Raw genomic sequence first — 23514 nt, 5'->3', positions numbered from 1 at the left:
TTCAGGAATCTTGAAGTAGGTGATGCTCTCATCCTGGAGTGATGCTCCTCTAGTTCAGCCAAAAATACAACCCCATTTCTGAAAAGCTTAAAATCAGTCTCTGTGTTCGATTGTGAGGCACTTTGCCCAGCTCTTAAATTATTATTTTACTCTTTTCTGCATACTCATAAATTTTTCTAGGATCACTAAAAAAAAAAAAAAAAAACACATACCTAAGCAAAAAAAAAACCTGTAATTTTCTAAACCAAATTCAAAGGCATCCTTTATAGGGTTAAAACCACTCCATTTTCCTGTTCAATAGTCCTCTGTTTAGATACCCTAAAACTAATTTAGTCCTTTAACTCCCAGAATGATCTTAAAACAAAATGTCAACTCAGTGGTCGACCACAACAGCATGGAGAAAGTTACAACTTCCAAGAATTTATTTTTTGCTTCTCTCTAGCATCACGACCTTCCTTTCTTGCTCTCAGTGGGCAATTTTGCTTTCTCTCAAACTGAAACAATTTTACTGGAACAGGTCCAGTTTGCTAGACACAAATGAGATCGACCGGTATAGCTTGCCATTCTCATAGCTATTCTTGGTTTCTCCAATTATTCACTTCGGATACAAGTTTTGGAGAATTTCTTTCATATTTACATCCATATTATGGATAATCCATATTATGTTTTAATATTAAAGAAATCTGCAGAAGGAAAAAATCTAGATAGAATGAAATTATGCAGCTTTTACTATAGGCATATATACCCTTTAATTCTTTTGCATAAAATACTTAATATTCAAAATCATCATTGCAGAAATATGGCTGACTGAATTTGTACAGTCTGCATAACATAAAAACAAAGTCATTAAACTCCTACAGATTTACTTCTCAGTATGTAATTTGAATGTGAACATATTCAATTAAAAACACTGAAGTTACACAAATAAGGATTATCACTGCAATGGTAGTTGTTTTATAAAAAAAATGTTAATATTAAACACAGAAATACTCAAGGCCACTGTAGTCATCCAACTGACTTTTGACTATCATTTACTCATTGACTGCTGCTCATCTAATATTACCTGTGCATCCCAAGAATCAGTAAATCAGAGCTTCCTTTACTACCACATAAATGAAGCTTTCATGTTAAAAATTCCAACTTTGAAATGAACAAGAATATACTAAATGCTTTTCTTGCCCTGCTGGAAAGATCAGTTCTAAATTAACACAGTGGAATAAACTAAATAGTATAGGTAAGGAGATATACAGAACGAAGAATGTTTTAAGAAAAATGCTTATTTTACCACAGATGAAGGGATAGGGGAAGCAAAGAATGGCAAAAAAGTGTATTTAACAATGAAGAAGTCTTAGTTCCTACTTAACTGCGAGACAATCTGTAACTGAAAGTATAACTGGCTTCTTGAAAAGGTTTGAAACTAGGCCTTCCTTCTTATGATTCCAATTCATACCATTTAAGAAGCATTGATTTTGTGGGTCTGTTGCGTTGGACTATCCATTTGCTCTTCGATACCAGAAATAGAGGCAAATATGAAACAAAAACAACAGCAACAAAGAGAAAGCTGACTTTCGGCACTCCTATCTCATCCTACCCATATGGCTCAAGACACAGACCCGAGAGTTAACATGCTATGCACATATGCTCAATGCCGGAGAGAAAAAGAGCAAAGAAAGAGCAAAGATGTGTATTGGAAGTTGAACCTCCTAGGTTCTCCTAGAATGATGAGGGTTAAATCTTGACTAACATCACATTACTTAAAAGGTGGGAGAAATATTTATGGTGCAGTTTTTTTTAACCTTAGTCAAAAGATTCAACAGAAAGGAAACAAAAGTCAAGACAAATAACGTCATAGACATCATATCAATTTTCTAGCAAGCCATATGTCTTCCAGAATGCCAAGCAGGGAAGTCAGCGAGAGTTAAGGATGCTCTGCAGTGTACTGTATAGAGCTGTTAGTCAATAACTTGCATGACTATGTGCTGAAACAAGTCAGCCCAGCAACTATTACTTGTAACAATTCCCATCATAACAACATTTTTGTGGCTACAAAAGGCTGAGATTTTGATGAAGTCAAGCTTAAGGCCAATTTCTGCCTCCCTCTATGTAGGCAAAACTCATTTCAATTTAAAGGATAAACAATCTGATATCTGTCAGAGCTTACCTTTTATTGAATTGCAATTCACAGTAACATCAAGTCCACCAAAAAAAGAAAAAAGTACAATGCAACTTATTTTAAGCCAATACAAGAAATGATACAGTCATATCCAAGGTTTACAAAAATCCCTTCGAGAAACAACAAAGAAAATAAATTTAAAAAAAGATTATCTCCTTCAAAACTACCTACTCAACCTATGCACATCGATGCACCTTCATTAGCACATTGAGTTCATCAGCTATGAAGAAGCTTGTTTTAGCACAGGGTGCTCCTCGTAGAGCCAGTCTCTCTAAAATCTAGTGCTGCAATGCGTCTTAAGGGTCCCTATCAAATTTGTTGGCCAGTCCAAAGTAGCAATCCCATTTGGATGATACCAAGACAGTCACGTTTATATGGGCCGAACTAGATACCTTAAGCTCAGTCCAACTGAAGAATGAATTGAATTATTGAAGTAAATAAAAGTATTGAATGAATTCAATACTTCATATTGGACATCGAGGCATTCTGTGCCTCTGAGGAGCACTGTTTGCCACATTATATCCAACATCTAAAAAGTTTCTGAATCAAATATTTTATGTCAGTGGCATCAACGATATGCAGCATACTGCTAAATGAATCTGAAGAGAAAACCGCAAATTGTTTTTTTTTGTTTCCCACCCCTTTGCCCCCACAACACAGGGGCAGCAAGGCTTCAGGCTATGATTTGTGTTTCTGAGGAAGGGAACGATATCTTTCCTCCCCTGCCCTCACCCCCATCAATCTCTCTAGTGTATTTTTAAAAGCAGCTACCGCTAAATAAATTTAACAAATGATTTTGTCAAATACTTAATACAGCAGTTCTTCACCAAAATAAGCATTACAAATTATCCATAGTAAACAAGTTTCTCACTCTTTTGCATAGCAGCTTTCTATAAGTTACTAAACTGTATTTAATATTACAAATTTCAGTAATATTAAACAATAATATTATGGCCTAATTTCCATCCTGCAACACAATGGAAGAGTTCAGAACAAATCCCTAGTTCCCTGAGTGCCAGAAATCTCTTCAGCATACCCAAACCAAATATGCTTCCCCCATCCTAACCTCGGCTCTTTCCGTTTTGACTTTTCCATATCCAGTATTAACTCCCAAACCTTTTAAACAGCCTCCTCCCACCCCTTTCCCATTTCGAAGGTGCCTCTTGAGCAGATAGCCTTCTCTATAAACTACCCAAGGAGTTCAAGATAGTCTGCAAAAGGCTCTGTTCAAAATTAAAAGAAAAGAAAAAAAAAAAAGGGCTGCCTCAGTGAGGATATAATGCAAACAACTTATTACTATTAGAATTTGCTTTACGCATTTTCCATTCATCAAATACTTAGATTTGTGAAGGCTTAGGCCTGTTTATCTTCCATGAAGAGAGAGAGAGAACACAGAAAAAGCAGCCCTTCTAATTTGGTACTGTCTATTTAGTCTAAACGTCCATCTCTTACTATGTAATTCAATGAGCCACTTTGACTCTTTTTCTACACTTTTAATCTTTCAGAATCTGACTACCCTTTTCAGTAGTGGTAAGTGGTCCTGAAACTGGATTCACAAAGGGAAGGTTCATTTCTGAAACAGAAGGTGAGATCAGTAATCTTTAAAAAGTTCATCTGCTCACCAGCAAGCACAGAGTTTGCGTCCTCAGGCTTCCCAGTTTGGCACACGTGCCTGCAAGACACAAGGTCCACAGCCCTGCCGAGGAGGCACGACATGCTCCTTTCCACAGCCTGTCACTTCTGCTAGGTAGAGCACAAGTAAGCGGAGGTGAGCCTCCTCGCAGTCTTTGCACTGTCTGGCAGTCCAGAACAGACAGCGCTCTCACTGCTGCCCAAAATACCTCAGGGGCTGCAATCCAAAATGTGACACTCCACTTTGCGAGATGTACTTTGCTCCATGCCACGCACATCATTTATTCTTAGATAGCGGGCTATGCCCTTCCAGCCTTGCTCCTGGAAGGCCACACCACACAACCAACAGGTTCAAAAGAGACCCAGGAGAAAGAAGTTTCAGATTTCTGCATTAGCTAGAACAATTACATTTCTACATTTTTAAGATTTTTCCTGTCTCTGAAGCACTTTATAAACATTAGCAAGCACTCACTAGTCAGAGCTAAGCAAGTATTAGCAGTATTGTATTAACTACTGGCACATATGACCCCACCGTTGGTTTAGAAAAATGATTAGAGAGAGAAGCAAAAGCCTCCAACCTTAAAAGACAAGTCTTCAGTGAAAAAGAAATAGATACATTACTGTTCAGATGGTCAAACCCACAATACCTGTCACCAGAATAATTTTGACAGATATTAATAAGATGAGCGCCCTACAGAAGTGGAGGCCTTATAATGCAGCGTATTTGTTTACTGTATCTTTTTACTATTACAGTTTCCATAGAAACAGGATAGAGTTAGGAAATTTCAGCACTGGGCAACAAATTCTAATGATCTTTTTTTAAAGAATCATTATAATATATGCTTAGTGCATGCAGAATATCAGCAAGATTCATATTCAGGTATATTAAATATGGATCACTAGTCCTAATGCAGAAGTGTTCATGACTGTACATGATTTATAACTCTTTACGGTACCACAAAAACACTTCTTTTAACACACATTAATAAACTATGTAAAACCTTTGTTTTCAGTCCACACCATACTAGCTCTTCCTCCTCAGGCTTTTCAATTTCATATAACTTCCTCAAACTGCCCTCCAAACAAGCAGGGGAGCAGAAAGTACCGAAGCATTTTGAAAATCTTTCCCCTTTCTCAGAAGCTTATGTGATATCTTATCCCTTACACTTATAATCACCTACAGCTTAACCATGATGTTATTTCTTCTGCCTTGTGGGCTGATTTTTGTGACTCACAATTTCCAAATATATTTGTGAAGGTGGTTCATGAATTAGAGCTCTGTCAGCTGAAGCCTCCAGCATTGTTCTACCTGTGTTCAGGATGGAGGTTCCTGGCTCACAAAAAGTTTTAAGGTACAGTGCAAAGGATCACTCCTCAATTTATAAAGGGCGCTCAAGAAGTAGTTACATAACATAAGAAAGCCTGCAGATGCCCCCATGGCTTTTTGTCATGCCATTGTTATTTTTTGGTAACTTTAGGTTTACTTTACATACCACTAAAAAATCTTCAGATGATTCATCCCCGAGGTTTGCTGTCAGATGAGCCCAGTTGCGAGCTCTGCTTCTTGTAGTTTCTATGGTACCGTACTCCTCCCTATGGCTTCTTCCCTGATTTTAAAGGTGTCTGAAAAGGGCAAAGAAGCCTTTAGAGGGCCCTTATTTCTTTGCAACAAATTCACACTTCTCAACTTGAGCATTTAACCACACAAGTCTAGCAATTTAATATATTCCAATGAGATTGATGTCATCTACAAGTGACAATGTGCATCTAATTTTATAAAATTATACTCACAGAGGTGTATGACGTATCACCTTATTTTATGGTGAAATGCCTTCAGCTTCTTCTTCCCTCCCCTTCCTTGCCCCACTGTCCTTTGCGCAAGGAGGAGGGTGTGTGAACAGGACAGGTTTTGCTGTTCTCGGGTTCTTTACATACTTCTCCTCATCGCTCAACAGCATCACTCCTCTTGGCCAGCAGCTCAGGTAAGATTCTCTGAGATATGGCAGATAATCTATCCCAAGCAGAACTACACTGAGAAAACTCAACCACACATGTGGAAGCGTTTGCCTGGTTTTAAATTCAAGGGCACAGGGTGTAGCACTACCTCTGATAATACACTTCTACAGTAACCACCACTAACTTTCATGATCTTACGCATTATTGGTGCAGAAATATTTGATATTTCCCATCATGACAGAAAGTAGACAAGTAGATACATTACTGCCTGTTGTGCACGACTGTAGACATTAGCAGCTGTTATTTATAGTGCCTATTATGTTATAGTATCCCAAAAGACAGTAGAACCACATAATGCAGCATAACTACAAATAAAATCATTCTAGCATAGAAAAAACATTTTAAGCTTATGGAATATTATTGTAGTTTAACTTTAAATAGACAGAATGGACAGCTCATGTTTTGATAACAAAATGCATGTTTTAGTACTCTCTCTCCCCACACACCCCTGAGTAATACAAGAAATAGGAAGGAAGGAAAAATTGCACATTAATAAAGTCAGTTGAAAGAAAAAAGGAATGTCTGGAAGAAGTCTCCACAGTCACCACAGCGGAAGCGGGATGCCTTTTTCTAGAAAAGGCAGCATTAGAAAAAAAGACAGCTCTCATATTTTTAAGGCATGGAGAAGTTTGTATACTACATCTTTTCTAATCTGTTCCTCAATTCTAGGGTGTTAAATATGACTCCAAAACATGCATCAGATTATTCCAAATTAAGCAGCACTCCTTAGAGCGAACAAGCATTGCTTAGGCATCTTATAAAAATAAAAGCTATCTAATGCTATAAGTATCTTAGATATAGACCCAAATTCCTCATGCTCTTCCACAAATTCTAAAAATTGGGGGTGTGTGGGGGGGAAAACAGAGAAGACAAACAAATATGAGTTTCTTGAATTTGATTAAAAAAATAGAAATAACTGAAAAGATAACAATCTATTTGAACAATTCAATTCTGATTTAAGAAAAAAATTCACGCTATTAAAAGAAAAAAGGGAACATAATCAAGTTAAGAAATCAACAGCAAACAGAAATAACTACCATATCTACTATTTCTCTGCTTTGCACAACTGAATTAGGTGTAATTAATGCATACGAGACAAAAAAACCTGTCCAGATGTCTAAGTTGCCTCAACTGTAGCTAGAGTGAGGCCAGACGCTACCGAAATAGCAAAGATACCTCTTTGTAGGCACCCCCAAGACCTGTAAAGGTGAGGGAGTGGTATCTTTTGGCCTATAATCAAAGCCAGGTTCTCCAGTGGGAGGGAAATACCAGTGTGGTCCACTGTATCCATGTGAAATCAGTGAATTCAAGACTCCTCTGGCATTACTGCTATATTCCTCCAAGACCTATATGAGCTCTCTGTGCTCCTTTCTATTAATTAGTAGCTATTCTACAAAACAGTACCAACATTTTATCTTGTTCAAAAACAGATTTTACCTTACTCACTGTGTTGAGTAGAAACTCCTATCTTTTGATTTCTCTGCCCAGTTACATTCTCTTTAACTCTACCTACACACTGCGTCATGTTGGCAAGTCATACACTTTGGCAGTGGACTTCAAAACTATATCCCTCCTCAAGAGAATGCCTGCGTATAGTACGCACACACACACGCACTCCCCCTCAGTCCACATGATTTATATACCGCCTGGGCAACCATTTCACAAACAAATGGAGCCACAAAAAAATAAAAATCCCAAAACCTGGCATGTAGAAATCAGTCGTTCTACACAGCAGTTTCATTTAGTGATACTTAAGTCACATTACTTACATGACCATCGTTATCAGAGTTGCATGCAACTTGTGCTGCTGATGGTGTACTTTGGTTATCTCTTCCTTCAGAAGCTTAGCTGTACACACTGGGAATGCTTTATAAAACATTTCAGAAATAAAGGTCAAGTACGTTTTCTTACAAGGGATGCTGCTTTCTGGAGAGAATTTCCGTCCTACACACCTTCAGCCACCAGGGCTCTTACTATGTTAAACAAAGAGACCACAAACACATGTGGACTCCTACGTGTTTCTGCCTCTGGAATTACACTTCCAGGAGTTAGAGCGCCTTCTCCCTTCCCTGCTCCCTCTCCCACCACAGTTACTTGCCGATGCACGTGCAAAGGTGAGATTGTTGTGAAAATCATGCTTTACAGTTACAGGTTTACATTCAATTTCAAAGGCAGAGGGGCCAGTCAGCACCAACCTTTTAGGGAAACATGTTGTATTCATCTTGGAATACTTAAGGTGGCTTCCGAACATTAGTGAATTCTTCTGCAAAGTTTTGTTTTTAAGACTACATAATTTTCAGTGAAACACAACCACGACTTCTCATAATAGTAATGAGTGGGAAAAGCCACCTCTCCGGAGGGCCTGATCGTAGCAGAGGATCCTGAGTGCCGGAAAGTACTTTGGACTAAGCTCGCCACCCAGCTAGGATACTGTGCAAAGACAGTAGCAGCAGGCTGCGTAAGAAATCTAAATCCTTTAGTTTTTTGGCTGGCTTGAGATTGAAAGTGTGGCCTTCCTTAAGTACTGCTAGATGTCTAGCAGAAACAAGTAGTCCAAAATGACCCAAAGGATACAAGCTGTCCTTTGAAAATGATTTCTTACAGTCTCCTGGTTCCCTCTTAACATCACTGCAAACTATCTGCATTTCAGTTTTTGACAGTTGCTCCTTATCCAGGTGCTGAATCACTGAGAGAAAGTGAAACTTAATGCTTTAGCCCCTTACAGCTATGCTCCATGTGCTGCTGATCTTACACAGATATTAAAAAAACTAGAGGAAAACACTGAGCAAAGACCAAAGTTTGGATAATAATCTTATATTCCCATTGTGGGCTGGGGTAGGGGAAGAACAGCATCAGAAAAATCAAGAAGTGGAAACCCACCCATTCAGGAATATTAAAATAAAAGATTTCAGTGTCTTTACTCACATCTCCCCATTTTTAACGATATAAAATAAGTCATATTCATTCCTACTATCAGATCACCTTCCTAGAACTAGACTCCTACTTAAACCCCAGCCCTCTCTCCCCCTCAGAAAAACAAAATAAAATGCCTCCACATACAAACACTTCTTTTTCAAGTCTATATCCACATTAATATTGTTAATCAAGTCTTCTAGAAGAAAGGTCACAGACTACAGTATAGGAGGGTTTATGCAGTATAAGAACTGTGACACGAGACATCTGGGTATCAGCTAATCAAACATCACGTCACATAGAGAACTGTTTACAATTTAATTCCTGCTATATCCTGTGTTCTTTTTTAAACAAATACAGAAAGTAAATACATAAATAAAAATTAGGCTTGTTGAAATAAAAATTACATTCAAAACAGGTCAAGTTCACATGTATGCTGGTATACCATAAAAAAGAGTGGAAAAGTGCAATTGCATAGCAATGGATGAGGAAACCCACAGGAGGAGGGAAGAAAGGATAACCATCTTCAGATATATGAAAGATATCTGCAAGGAGCTGAGAAAAAGAATGCACCTATTGTCTGTATCAGTCAATGAGCTTAATTTGCAGCAAAGAAAATTCAGGTTATGTATAAGGAAAAGTTTTCGGTGGCAAGATCAGTGAAGCTGAATAAAAGGCCTGGACAGGCTTCACAAACATCTGTGAGGAAAGATGCAGGTAGAGCTGACCCTGCTTCGGGGTAAGGCATGACATAGGCCTGGACCCTTCCCGTTCTTCATTTATGCTAGGTTGATTTATCACTTTTGGCCAAGAAAAGAGAAACAGTGGTCTGTATCCAGAGACCCTGGACCTCCTCTTCCCAAGGAAAGGCTAATATGAAGCATAGGCTAAGGTTCAAACAGTGGGGAAAGGGCAAGACAGTGAATATGAGACTATGATATTCGCAATAACTAGAGAGTTCACATCACCATGTTCACATCTGTATGGCTACTGTCTCCACAATCCTGACTTGTTTACGTGGTAGATTCAGTAATGCAGAGAAAAAGAGAAGAGAAAGCAGAAATCTCCAGGGAAAAAGAGAATGCTATGTTAAGTTCTGAATGCATTAGATGACATCTTTGTCCCAAATTCAATCTGAGCATCTAAATTAGTCCTTCTAATTTTTTTCCTCCCTCAAGTTAATGTGCCACTATCCAGCAATTAATTTCTGTCAATATTTCTCATTATGCAAGCAACATTTGACAAGAAGTTTTCTCATGGTTTTCACTTCTGCCATTTGATACTGCCTCACCTTTTCTTCAGCCTATCCTTGCATGATCCAGTTCGATTCTCCCTTCCTCACATTTTATTGGTAAGCCTATAAACCTCTACAGAGTTACAGTAACAGGTATTGTTGAAAGCAGCTCTAGTGTCAGAAAAAAAATTATAAATATATTTTTAAGCAAAAGCTAGCACTATATGACTAGCCAGCTAAAAGCAAAACAACCTTGATATCAAGGTATGAGAACTTCCGGATTAAGTAGAAGATTAAGAAAATACTTACCCTTGCTTTATTTTCACCCCTTTAATTCCCATTTCCATGGAAACAGGGCTGGAAAGTACCAGCAGGCAGTCTGCAGCTGAGCATCTGAATGAGCACGCTCATGTTGAACTCAGCAAGCAGACAGCAGGTGAAGCCTGCAGGAACTGTCTAAAATCTATAGCTACATTTTGAAAGTAAAAGAACAGTCTGAAGTTAAGCAAAGGACTTCTAAATAAGATTATACGTAACCCTAGTGAATATTCTTGTATTGCACCAGCAGATAATCTGATTCTCTTTTCTGTACTACAGAGGAATAAAATTGTTTTATCACACTGGCACATCTGTTGTGATTAATAAAATACTTCAAAATGATCAGATGCAATATACTAGTGAAAATATATACATATATTTTCTTAAATGAGAACCTTGGCTTCTAAATACTATCATGTAATTCTTTCTGAGAAATCAAACTGCTGTACAGCTCATACATATGCATTTTGAGCCCAGTCATTTGGATAGCTTTTTTTATAAACATGCATTATCTTTGAATATATATATATGAGAAAATGATTAACTGTAACATATTTGCCAGTTATAAGTCACATTACCTTTGAGCACCAATCCATATTCCTTCTATTTTAAAAGTCACTAAAGCAACCCAATTGTAGATTAGGGGGAAGGGGAACAATTTTAACTTATTTACCCAATTTAGTAAAGCTTCATAGAGGAATTCTTTTTAATATCATCTTAGACTTTTCTCCTGTCCAATATTTGTTCTTCATGCAACAGGAAGAAAAGCAAACAAAAGAAGGCTAAAACATTACTGTCTTGGGCAATACTTTACCCAAGCAAGATCGGTTATTATTAAACTCCTGATTTTGTACCTAAAGCAATTAACCCCTTTTCAAATAGATAGCATCCATTCTTTGGAGAGAACAGAACATTTGAAACAAAGTGTAACCAATGTAATTTTAGCCAATATAATGGACAAAAAAAGCCAGGTTCATGGAGGTACACTGTATTGAACCTATATTCTACTTCACCATCAGAGGAAATCCAAGCTTAAACCGTGAGAGAACAAATTAACCCAACAAGTGTTTAGTGACTACTGATTCTTTCTTTTTTGGGGATCTGTAATGGAAAGAATGAGCCCAAATTTAGCAATTCAAAACATATTAAACTCATGAATACGATAGCAAAGGATAGCACAGAAGCAGCTCGTCCAATTTTTTTGCATCACATGAAACTAATAACTATGCAACAAGAATGCAAAAAAGATAAACAAAGCCTGCAGATTTCAGTATCACTGCAGTGTAAGAATGTCCATTTAACAACTGTTGCAACGGTAGAAATTCCACAAAGCATATTCAGACAATGATTCTCACAGATAACTCATTTTATACTACATTAAATATATTTGTATTTGATTTGAAGATCATTTATCGTGCCAGACCAGGATACAGGGCGCTCTGGTGTAAACAAGACTCACACTCCACAGAATTCACCTATCTCCTCTAAGTCTACCTAAACATAGCATACACAAAAGAATATGCTTTCACATATATGTCCTCTGTTCTTCTACAGCTGGAGCAATCCACATATACCACCTGAAGACCTCCAACCATTTAAAGCAAGGCTAGGAAAAACTAAAAGCAAACAAACAAAAAACCATAACACGCACTTTGAGGAACACTACCTGACTTTTCCAACTAACTTTCTTTTCTAAACTGACTTTGTTTCAAAGCTGCATTCCTACTCCGCAAGTGCACATGTATGTACATACATACACAGATACATATACATTAAAAGGAACACCCAAGTATGTTGTATAAAGACTAACAAGCACACCTGGATATACCATCTTCATTTCCAGTGTAGAAACAAAGTGCACTGCTTGTACCTTGTAAAGATCTCACTAAACCATTATCATAACTGCAAAGGGCTAAGAGGAGAAGGACAGCAGTACCTGGTTAAGGTTTATAAAAGTCATACTGGAATTTTTTTTTCAAGGGGAGAGTAGGGGGAGAGGCTTCTAGCTTAGCTGAAGAGTTCCTGCAGGTAGGGGACAGAGCATTGTTGGGAAATATTTATAAAGGGAATTAGAGCTGGCTGCATTGCCAGCGTGTGCACGCAGAGGGTGGTGGGTGTCCCTCAAAAGGAGTGGTTATTACTCCCAGTTGGAGCTTGAGAGAGAGAGATATAATTCAAGGAAACGAGCAAGCTGCTCCCCACCAGGTCATTAGTACCTTTGCACTGTTTCCCTTTACAATCCTGTTAGTAACACCTGTACAGAGCATGTAACTGTTTTTCTTCCCATTAACTTTATAATTGCTAATTCACCCCAGTTGTTGCCAGCTGGTTAACTTACGGGAGATGGAAAGAAATCAAGAAGGAACATCAACAGAGCTCTTAAACTGTGGTTGTGGAATATAAAAGGGAACTACAAAATAAGGCTTCTGATCCAGGACTTTTTGTCTTGAGGTATGTGACAAATGCAGGTTCTGGATACTAGCATAACATGATAATGAACATACATTATACAAGTGCATGCTATATGCAATTTTAATTTAACAATGAAAGTATATTTATGATTAAGGAGAAACTACAAAAAAAGAAAAACCTAAAGAAATGAAACATCAATATCTAATAAGAAAAACTTAATGAAAGCAACCAACTTGCAGTATTTGCATTCAGTGTTTTTACTTAGAGAAGGGGATTTTATAAATGCTTTACATCCTTGAAAACGTGAATCATGCTTTCACCTTTGAAACATCAAAGCTTATGCAACTACAGAGTATCTCCTTCGGAAACTCCATTGCCACCTAACAGCTGAGTAAATTTGTTACTCTGTCTTTGAAAAGACGAGCTCTGTAGGAAATGCTTTTATAGCCAGGTTACAAACACTGAAAATAAGAGTTCAGAGTGGAAGTTATGACACATGTTCACACGGGGAACATGATCAGCGATTATACAAACCTTTTTTTTTCCCATGTATAACTCTGTATTTTGATTTGTAAACATAAGAAGTCAAGACAGAGCATAAATGTTGCCACTTCAAGCTCTTACATAGTGTAGGAAGAGTGATTAGGACGTGTAACTTTCCAGGTTACAGGCAATCCAGGGCCACACTAATTCAAAGAGTAGTTACAGATATTTCCCAAGAATCACCATGAAGCTAGGTCTGAAACACAGCTCGAGGAAGGGCTGGCCTGGCAGCCCTGGCCCCATTGCTCCCGAGGGCTCATTTCTCTGGGCTGCAGCTCCTGTGCCAGGAGCACGGCAAAGGCTGGTCACAGGGGCACACTCGAACCAGCAGCTCAAGACCCCCAAGCTGGCCACTCCTGAGCTACTGTGTAGATATAAACAAGTAGGGAAACTACTACGGTGTTTCTCCCTTTAGCTCATCCTAGACCGCACAGCATCTGTGTTCTTCCCTAATGGTTTTGGAGGTCTAATTTCATGCTTCTCCCCTCATTCTTCTCTTCCCATTCCCCCTCTCTCCTTTTTGGTAGGAACAACACCTAAATCTGCACACTCCTAAACTCCTCCAAGTATCAGCAGCTGAACACAAACGCAGATTTGAAGCATGCAATTAAGTCACTTTTCTCAGCTCCCTTAATGAGAACAGGGCTGGACAAGATCATATATGATGTATACATTCGCATGCAAATAGCAGGTTCTAAGTTTACGTGTATTTAGTTAATCTCTTCTTCATAGCGTAGACTAGTGCATTCAGATATAATTACACTACAAAATGGTTCCCCTATGTCTGCTTTACTCAATCACTCAAACTCAGCCTCCCAGCAACATAAATCCAGCACTGTGAAGTAGTTCCAAATTGCTGCTATCGCCATTAATGTAGGAGACAGCGATAGGAAGGTGCGAAGAATGGATGTACAGCCTTAATTCACCACTAGGCTCCACACAAAAGGGTGAATAGTACAGGAAACAAAATGCACCCTTTCTTTCAGGGCTACAAATTGTAACTCCCGCTGTGGTGTGTGAAAGTCACAGTTCTTTTTGTAAGAGACCTCCTGGAAAGCACACCTCCCCTCACTGAAAACAGACTGCCAAAGCCTATGCACCCAAAACTCTGGCACGACGGCTTACAATTAAGCCAACACACACTTCATCTCTTTAGCTGTGTTGAGCTTCCTTTGTATTGGGGTCCAGCAACTGCATCTGTAACCTGCTAGAAATTCACTCATTTTTTTCATCCAGAAAGGAACAGAAAAATCCCCCACATCCTGCCTCACCTCTTATTCCTCTTCTTTCCACCAAGTATTTATACGCCATAAATGGGGAAAATGGAACACCTGCATTATTTAGTTTGCCACCTGCTGGCAATTCTGAGCTACATAATAGGTACGCATAAAAAATAGTTTTCCTGGCAGTCACATAGAAGCAATAGAAGTTACAGTTATTTGCATGGTTAACTGTGCTTGAATTGTACAGCAATATTTACATACCCAAACCTGATAGGGTTCCTCTCTAAATTGCTTAGGTTAAAATTTTCCGAAACCAAATCTTACACTAAGAAGCTCCTTCCTCCCCTTAAATCCAAATGTAGGCACTTTTGAAGGTGACTGGTAGGTGCTTGGTATTTTAGATAAACAGCTCCTTCAATATTGATCATAAAGACATATTTCACTCTGTTTAGGTGAGAGATCTGATTCTAACTGCCCAGCTCCAGGCAATCACTTCAGATAACACCGGCTTTGAGATCTACTTGATGCCCTTCTGTACAAGTCAAGAGGACTTTCGCCAATGACAGAACCTGGATCAAATTCTTATATGACAGATAAAACTAAGCAAACAACCAACCAAACAAAAAGATGATCAGACACAGATTATAGATTACAGATCCTCAGGCATAGATTTGGCTGTGGTCATTATACAGTGCTTCTTAAGTAGAGCTTTCAGGAAAATTTGAGCAGAATTTAAAGGCCAAAGTCTGTCTACAATCTGTTCAGTAATTACAAACTTTCAAAGTCTTGCTAGAAGAAGCATATTATTATCTGTCTTACTATAATGTACTCCTCTCATCTTCACAGATGAAAATGGAAATGAGGTTTCAACTTTTCTTTGAGCAGTTGCAGGTAACCACAAGTCACACAACAGTTCAGCATAGTGGGCATGTTCCCTATGCAATTATGCTCAGTGCAAACTGTACCTGAAATTCTAGTAACAACAAGCCAAGGAATAAATTGGTTTGTTTTAATTTGTAGCTACTTAGGGGGAGCGAGAACGAAATCTTAAGAGACACAAACATTCATATATATTCTATTAAATGGACACCAAAAATAAACTATATTATTCCTTCTGCTCTGAAATTAATCTGTTAAATCATGCTCACAATTTCATATGCAATCAGTTTAATCAAATTCATAAAATTCTAAAAAGGACTTTAAAACTTGTTGTAAAATAAATTGTTTCTCCTGTAATAAAATAATTTGAATTTAAATCATCACTTCTTTCTCATGTTATTGTTCTCTGCAATTGATTTCCTCAGATCACAAACTTACTGCTTTAAGTCTCCTGCACAATAGCAAGGCATCATGAATGATACTCTTTCAAACTGTGCTAGATTCTACTCCTTTACTCTTTGGGAAATAAGCATAAAGCAAATATTTATCTGCAGTCGGTTACATGTAAGACTTACTGCTTTGTGAATCAAGAGGACCAGACTGCACAGAGACTTCAGCTTTAAAGCTCTCTCCTTCCCAAAAATATATACCTTTATAACTAACACTATAAACTGTTCAGAGGGTTCATACAAACACCTTCATAAGCAAGAACTGATAGCAGTCTCTACAGAAACAACAACTCCTGAAATTTTACAGAAGACAAAATCTTCACACGAAAGTAGATCATTTAAATAAATTAAGTATTCAAGTTTTCACTTCCTAGAAGAGAACTTCAGTGACTATAAAAAACAAACAAGACTTCTCTATTTTATTCAGTTTCGTGTTTGTATTTCTCCATATTACAAACAACCTATATTAACTTATTAAGAAAAAGGTTTACCTGTGTTCCTGTCAGGTAAAATACAGCAATGCTTCTGCAGTATGCCAGGCAGAACCTATTGCAACAAAGAAACAGACATTAATGTACATATATTTTTAACACTATATGAAGAAGAGCTGATGTTTGTTGCAGTACATATCTGATCATTTTGGATGAGAATCAACTATTATACAAAGCAAATTGTAACTCCACTCACCAGGAACTGCACCCAGAGAAGATTCTTATGAGAATAGCTGCCTACTAACTGCTTGCAAAGCTCGTCTTACCTTCTCCCATGGAGAACAATATTAAGATGTGGAGCAAAAGAACATAAGCACATAATTAAATGTGCTGAGCTTAAAGCAAGATAATACACTATCAGTCAAGGAAGCTGCTATTCCTGGCCTTGCATATGTTTAGCTCTCCCCAGTTTTGAAGTAAATTTCATAAGCTTAACTTCTTTTTCTGAACTTTTCTTTCGTAGTTGTGATTGGCTTAACAGCACACACACAGACCATTACAGCAGCTCAGCTACGAATTAATGTATTGAGCCAGAACACTGCATCTGTATTCATTCATTTATCCTTACCCATGCTGCTATCTTCTACTGATGGGCAAACAGAATAAGTCTGAAGGCCAGTAAATTTCCCATACGCTTATTTTAAAGCTTGCCTGTAACATTTTTATAGGCAAGAAAACTGATTTTTGTTAGTTTAATATACCGTGCAGACCATCTAACAACTTGCACTGCAAAAATCATCTGACTGATATTTTTCTGTGAACCAGTTAGAAAAGCAGACAGCAGCAGAGCTTCAATCTTCTCTAAGTAAACACAACTGGAGTGCAATTATAAGGACTAAGTCTTAAGGGATCCAAATAATGCCACCCCCCTGCCCCAGGATCTGCCAGAAGACCTGAATTTTAACTGTACATTAGGTGTTTTGTATGTACGACCTTGGGCAAACCATCAAGGTCACACAAGGCAACCATCCTCAGCAGCCCCGCTTCTTGGATCTTCCTCTACCTAAGAATACCAGTATAAGAATAACAGTATAATACTCCTCCCAGCTACTGCAAACTTTAGTACTAACTGTCATTTTTATTGTAAGTACATTACAAATTTCTTTAAAGTATGTGAGTTATAAATGAAGTGGTGCTATTTGCTAGAATTTTCCCTTGCAAAAGGTTCTCCTAAAGAGGTGTTGGAGTCTGTTTGGGACATGCCCATCCAGGCTAAAGCCCTTGCTCCTGAAGAGACTGGCAACAGGAGTTCAGGTAGTGAATATTGCCAAAAGAGTCAAAGGGGGCAGCTCTACTTGCTGCTGCTAAAGCTCTAGCCCTTCCCTCCCCTTCCTTCCTCTCCCCTCCTTGGCAGAAACACCAGCCCGCGCCTTTAGCAGCAGCATGTGTCCCCCCTTCTCCCATCCCCTGTTTCCCCCCCAGCTCCTGCCCCCATTTCTCCTCCTGCCAGCAGTGACGACCCAAGATCTTATTTTAATCTCACTCTGAAATCTACAGTTAACAACCTCTGCAATGCTGTCAGCATCTTTATAACTGTAGCTTAAAGTTAAATAGATTTTCCTTTGCTATTTCAGAGAAAAAGCCAATTAAAAAATATACTCTCAGATGACCTCTTTAAATCCACCCTTCAGGGTCATACACCCTTTAAAGTCTGTAGAAGTATAACAAAAACCCTATTAGTTTCTACCAAATAGGAGCCCAGCATAACCACTGTCTGGAAAGGCTGGGCTTCTAAGCACTAAGAACATCCAAGGCACCACTGTTTGTATTAAGTTTTTGAAATTCAGGAAGGAAAATAGTTTAGGGCCTAGAGACATGCTTATTTATTACAGGGGATGCTATTCCTGTTTGGCCACGGTAGACATGATCAGAAGTCTAAGAGTCAGACACACACTGCCCCTGCGGCAGCACCATGGGGTGCTCTCCCTGCGGGACGTTTCCAACACACGCTCCAACAACCCCAGTGGGCGACCCCAGATGCTGTGAATACCTCGGCTTGTAAGCCCCCGAGCACAACAAATTAAAGGCTTAAGAAACTTGCTGCACCATCATTCCTCCTGAATGCACCCATGCAGCAGCAGTGCCATGGCAAAGATGTGCTCTTACTTCCACTGCACCCTCAGGAGCCGGTAAATGGTCAGCAAGCTGTCCCAGATAAAAGGCAGTGGGGAGAACTAGGAGGGATAAAAACAGTTTCCCCCAATTCCTCTAAATTCTACGGAGGGCAAAACATTTAAGCTTGTCAATAAAGGGGAAAATAAACTGGGTTTAAGTGGAGATTAGGCACAGGGTAATTGAGTCGGGTCCGCAGAGAGATGTCTTAGCAGGTGCCCCAACAGATTATCAGGTATCGCCTCTGTTGCAGGTACAACCTATGGTCACATTTAGAGCTTTATCACATTACCATACCTCATGTAAATATCTGGCTTACTTACTAGTTTATTTTTCTTAACTCCCAAACAGCTCACTCTTTCATACACACACACACGTGCACACAAGAGACACACACTTTTATCTCTAGGAGGTGTAAGTTTATAACTGTCTGGATTTCTGGAAGCTGTGAGACCAATGCTTCTTTCTCTAGACATGACACGAAATCCTCACGCACCACCCATTGCCACCCTTGAAATGAGGGAAGAAAGAAAACTATGTTAGGATTACACCCATCTACTTCCAAGATGTGCACTGGTCTTTAGTTTATTCTATTGCAACACCATTTAAACAGCTCCCACTGTCCTTAAGTTAATGTATTCAGTGCCAAAGTACAGGCCCATTCCTCTGAGCTGTACAACTACATAAGCAGCACTCAAATCCTGTTGTCATTCCAGCCTAAAGGAAGCTTGTTTCAGCTGAATGTTAAAAAAAAAAAAAAAAAGAAGTTATTTAAGGAAGCTCTATTAAAAAATACTGTTTAGACAGCAAGCTCAAGTATGTAGTGTTAGAGTCATTGTCTGTGCAACTTCAGTACTAATGTCTTGTGTGTTTGCATTATAATACCATCTTTAACTCCAGGATCACATCCTGAATTCCCCATCAACTGGATCCTTCACAGAGCATAGAATATGCTCACAAGGAAGCAGACAAAGATGGAGCAGACAGGTATAAATCTATTATTTCTGGATTTCTGCATGCTCAGCTCTGCCAGATAAGTTCTGTCCTTCCTCATCTGTTTTGGTATGCACAAGACCTTTCAGTAAGTAAATTGTTTCCTTAAGTAGAAACCTTTTTCACTTGAAGAAGTCCCAGAACTTGCCTATTTGCTTCAAGAAGGACTATTCAAGGCAATAGGATAGGACTGGTACCAAAGTATCAGCTTGCCTTACCCTGATTCACAGGCAGCAAGAAGCTTGTATTTTAAGAAGAATCAATAGCATGAATAACAATTTTCTGAAAACTGCAGTCATCATTCGGTAGTGTTTCTTGAAGTTTAAAACTAAAAAATCCCATGATTTTTAAGAGTACAATAAAATAGTTATGAACGATAGCATCTTCCTCATGCCCTTGGATATAAATAACAGCACAGTCCTACAGGTATTGAAAGCATAAAAATTAAAAGCAGAGAACAAAGAAATCCTAAAATGAACAGAGATGGTCTTTCAAAGCAGCTTTACCCAAAGACTGAATTTCAAAAACTCCCTGTCCTATTCAGACATAAAGTAACATTTAGCTCCTACTGAATCCATCACATTTTCTTCCCCACATTCATAAACCATGGAGAGGCATTATGAATTTATTATGAGTGCCCAGTTAATCAAATTAAGACTGAAATTAAGAGAAAAGACAGAAAAAGTAAGTCTGGGGTAGCAAGACAATTTCAATAGGAAAAAGCTCTAGCATGTAATTTTTCATTCCTGGTAGTCTCAATATAGATAAGAGAATAGTTATACCAAAGGTTAAAAGCTTGAAAAACATTTACTTGTTCCTTCCCTCCTCTCTTTTAAGTGCCCAGTATGGAAACAGCATAGAAGAGGCTAAAACAATGCTTCCTTCTCCCCACCCCTTTGACATGGTTACCCTGTACAAAGCCGGTTTCTGGCTGGTAGGAGTTTGATACCAGCTTCCCACTTGCTTATCTACAGTATACAGATTTTTACACTGTACCCATCTCCATGGTATCCAAGTGCCTCTTCGCACTGCTCTCCTCCCACTTTCTCCCCACTCTGTTTCTCTTCTCCCTAGGGAGAACATGACAGGAGAACTCCTCAGCAAAATTGTCACCTTTCCCTCTACATCTCTCCTTTCCCCTGTCCCTTCTTTCATTTGCATGCTGTAATCCACATCTTAGTCCTTAAAATGCCTTACATTTCAGAGCTTTTTTTTAAATTTTACAGACAAACCCTGATTTTTTTTTTCATGGTGTGTAACTCTACCCAGAAAGGCAATCTGAGTAAGAATCTTCATCCAGATCACACCTGGAGTGACTGGACCTATAGAAATCAAAACCTGACAGCAGCTGTGCAGGGCTCTACATACAGGGAAAAAAAAGAAACAAAAAACCAGAATGGAATATTTAGAGCATATGTCTTTTTCCTTAACAGAAGAGAAACAGGTATCAATTATATTAAGCTGAAGATTTAACCTTCAGTTGTTTCATAAGCTCCCAGCTGGGAGCTAAGGAATTGCAATACTAAATTAAAAATGGACTTTCATAGATGCAGAAATAGAATAAATACTACAGCAGGCAGCATGTTCTTAATATCAAGGTGCTTCCCTAGCAGTAGCCCAGTTAGCTCTGGTCTACAGTATAGAGCTACGCTTTCAAACGTAGCAGGAGCAAATCTTAGACCATAGTGTTGATTGAAAGATTCCTCAAATGAAGGGAAAAATTCTAACTGATGTCAGTGGATATTGATTAGGACCTACTTACAACTGTTTTCTTTACAGCTTGCTGTGCTTAGGGATATATGTAAATAACTGTCATAATTAATGTTGAAATTTGTATTTGTCTTTATTTATGTTACTTAAATATGCAGAAAGCTTCTCAGAGCAGCACAGAGTAATTTACAATTTAGTAAAGTTCCTAGTTTTATATCTGTGTTTGGAAAATTTCCATGATTTCATAATAGAATAAAACATTTGAGGCCTTTTGAGTGTTCAGCATGAAATAGTTAGGAGTGTTTTAATAGGAAGTAGAATTAATTCCTACAAAATCGTTTTAAGTTTGGAAAGTTAACTCCTAACAGCTTAAAAAAAAATGTACAGAGAAGCTGAAGCATGTGAAGCGAAATAATTCTACTATGGAAAAATGCCTCTGTGAAATTGATATCTGCTCACTTACAAGAATCTGCTGCATGAACGTGTCCAGGCCTCCCTGTGGTACTCAATGATAAAGATGTTCTGACTGCTTACGACTCTAGATATAATTGTACTGGTAATATGGCCATAGGAGAGGCAGCTGGATACTGTTTTCTCCTGTCTATTTAAATTTATGTTTACTAAATCACAAACCTCTGCTGAGAAGTAAGTAAATTGAAAATGAATGTTTCACAGGTCCAAAATTACAGAACACCCAAAATAAGTTAGAGCGCTGTACAGGTCAGATTAAAGGCAGAAGTCGATGTGAAGAATTTCCACTGTGTATTATAACTTGCCAGAAGAAAAGAACCTCACCGTGATTTTCATGTCCCAAATGGAGATGTGGATATTTGTCTCTGCTGTACACATCCTAGCAACCCAGGAATCCCAATGGTTGAAAAGTTAGAATACAGCCTTATGGTCATGCTACCCTCGCAGGCCATGTAAATGGATGGCCCTTGTGCTCACATCCAACCACTCCCAAGGACTGCCTCTGAGATAATCCCCCTTCTCTCCTGACCCCTCTCCGCAGCAAATTATTGCACGCAATTATTGATTGCATGAATATAGCAATAGGCAGAAGAATATGTATGAAAGATACAGGGGATAAAGATATGTGCATTTATAGATTTAAAGTTATAGAGCAAACATTTCAGATTATAGAGCAAACATTTCAGAACTGAGCCTTATTCATGCAGTGATGACTTAGTAATCAAAGAAACCAAAGAGAAGGTCCTAGGGCACAGTCATGCCCTAAAGTGTCCCTTACATCTTCTGCCAGAACACTACATTACTGGAAAGAATAGACTTCAGATGTTTTGGGTTGATCTGGTAAGACAGTTCCTATCTTTTTGTCCTTCAAAAGTTGCATCAATTCTTTAAAAAAGGTAGGCATATCCTGGACACTGCTGTCTCCACTGCTATGTATTAAGCATTGCTGCTTTCCTACAATCCTCACAAATCTAGTGGAAGAAATTTTAATTGCTTTCACTCTAAAGATCATATTTCACTACATCGCTTTATTTGCTTTTCCTTATTCTCATCTCAGGGCTTTTGTTTTAGGCAAGAATTCTTCATCAGCTGCTATAGAGATGTTTTGAGATGATGTTTGTAAACAGCTAGATCTTAAAAACATCTGAAATTCAGCACTAACTCTCTTTGGTGCAATCTCACTTCTCTGAATATCTCACGTTGCCTCTTGTCAGGAGCATATTCTACTTTGGTTTCCTTTTTATTATTAAGTTTCCTTCACTTTTGGATTCCATATTTGAGGATGTTAGACATTTCTCTTCCCGCTGACACTCGTAAAAAGAGAAGGTCTTACTTTGGAACCTAATCCCTCCTTATTGTTTAAGCAAAAAGGAAATATTCCGGATTCGGGATTCAGGATTTTGTAGTAGCCAGCTATCTAACATGCCTTAGAGGGATCTCAGAAAGGGGATGAGAAGGAGTCAGGTTTTCCTGTTGCATAATAAGAACTATTATAAACCAAAGGTGGTTTGCCATTATAGTATTACCATATTTCTTTTTTCAGGGTAGACAAGTACTTGTAACTAGGTGCTGAAAAGTTACATCAAGCTATTGCATTTCAGCTTCCTAACAACATGCAACGGGTTCAACTTACAAGAAGCTAAATCTGAGCTTCATTCCACTGTCATGAGCATAATTATATTTTGCTATGCTTTTTAAGGGGTCATATCAACAAACACTTGGTATCATTTCAGTTCCTAAGCCACTCAAAATCAACCTGAGATTGCCAGCAGTTTTTTTCTGAAATAGCTTACTTGAAGCTATTACCGACGCACCATCACTGGCATCAGCACCAGTTCCAAGATACTGATAAAATCATTCCTTGAAACAGCTGGCTCTTGAGGAAGAGAGCAGCGGAATCTGCTGCTGCTCTGCCCTCCCAGGCCTCACCCCAACCTGCACACAT

The 23514-nt window shown here is 38.5% G+C and overlaps 1 protein-coding gene across 5 annotated transcripts in view; it reads right to left on the bottom strand.

Moving 5' to 3' along the window:
- DLGAP2 (DLG associated protein 2) overlaps positions 1 to 23514 on the bottom strand; it is a 465625-nt gene that overhangs the window by 369912 nt on the left and 72199 nt on the right. For all 5 annotated transcript variants that reach the window (XM_068937311.1, XM_068937314.1, XM_068937312.1 and 2 more), the window contains one exon: positions 16284 to 16338. In XM_068937311.1, the coding sequence (XP_068793412.1) occupies positions 16284 to 16338 (55 nt within the window). Of the gene's footprint in view, positions 1 to 16283; positions 16339 to 23514 lie in introns of those variants that run through there.

The sequence above is a fragment of the Struthio camelus genome, chromosome 3 (genome assembly GCF_040807025.1).
Source record: "Struthio camelus isolate bStrCam1 chromosome 3, bStrCam1.hap1, whole genome shotgun sequence".
NCBI classification, from domain to species: domain Eukaryota; kingdom Metazoa; phylum Chordata; class Aves; order Struthioniformes; family Struthionidae; genus Struthio; species Struthio camelus.
Note: the sequence above shows the minus strand (reverse complement) of the source record. Positions and strands in the feature narration are given on the sequence as shown.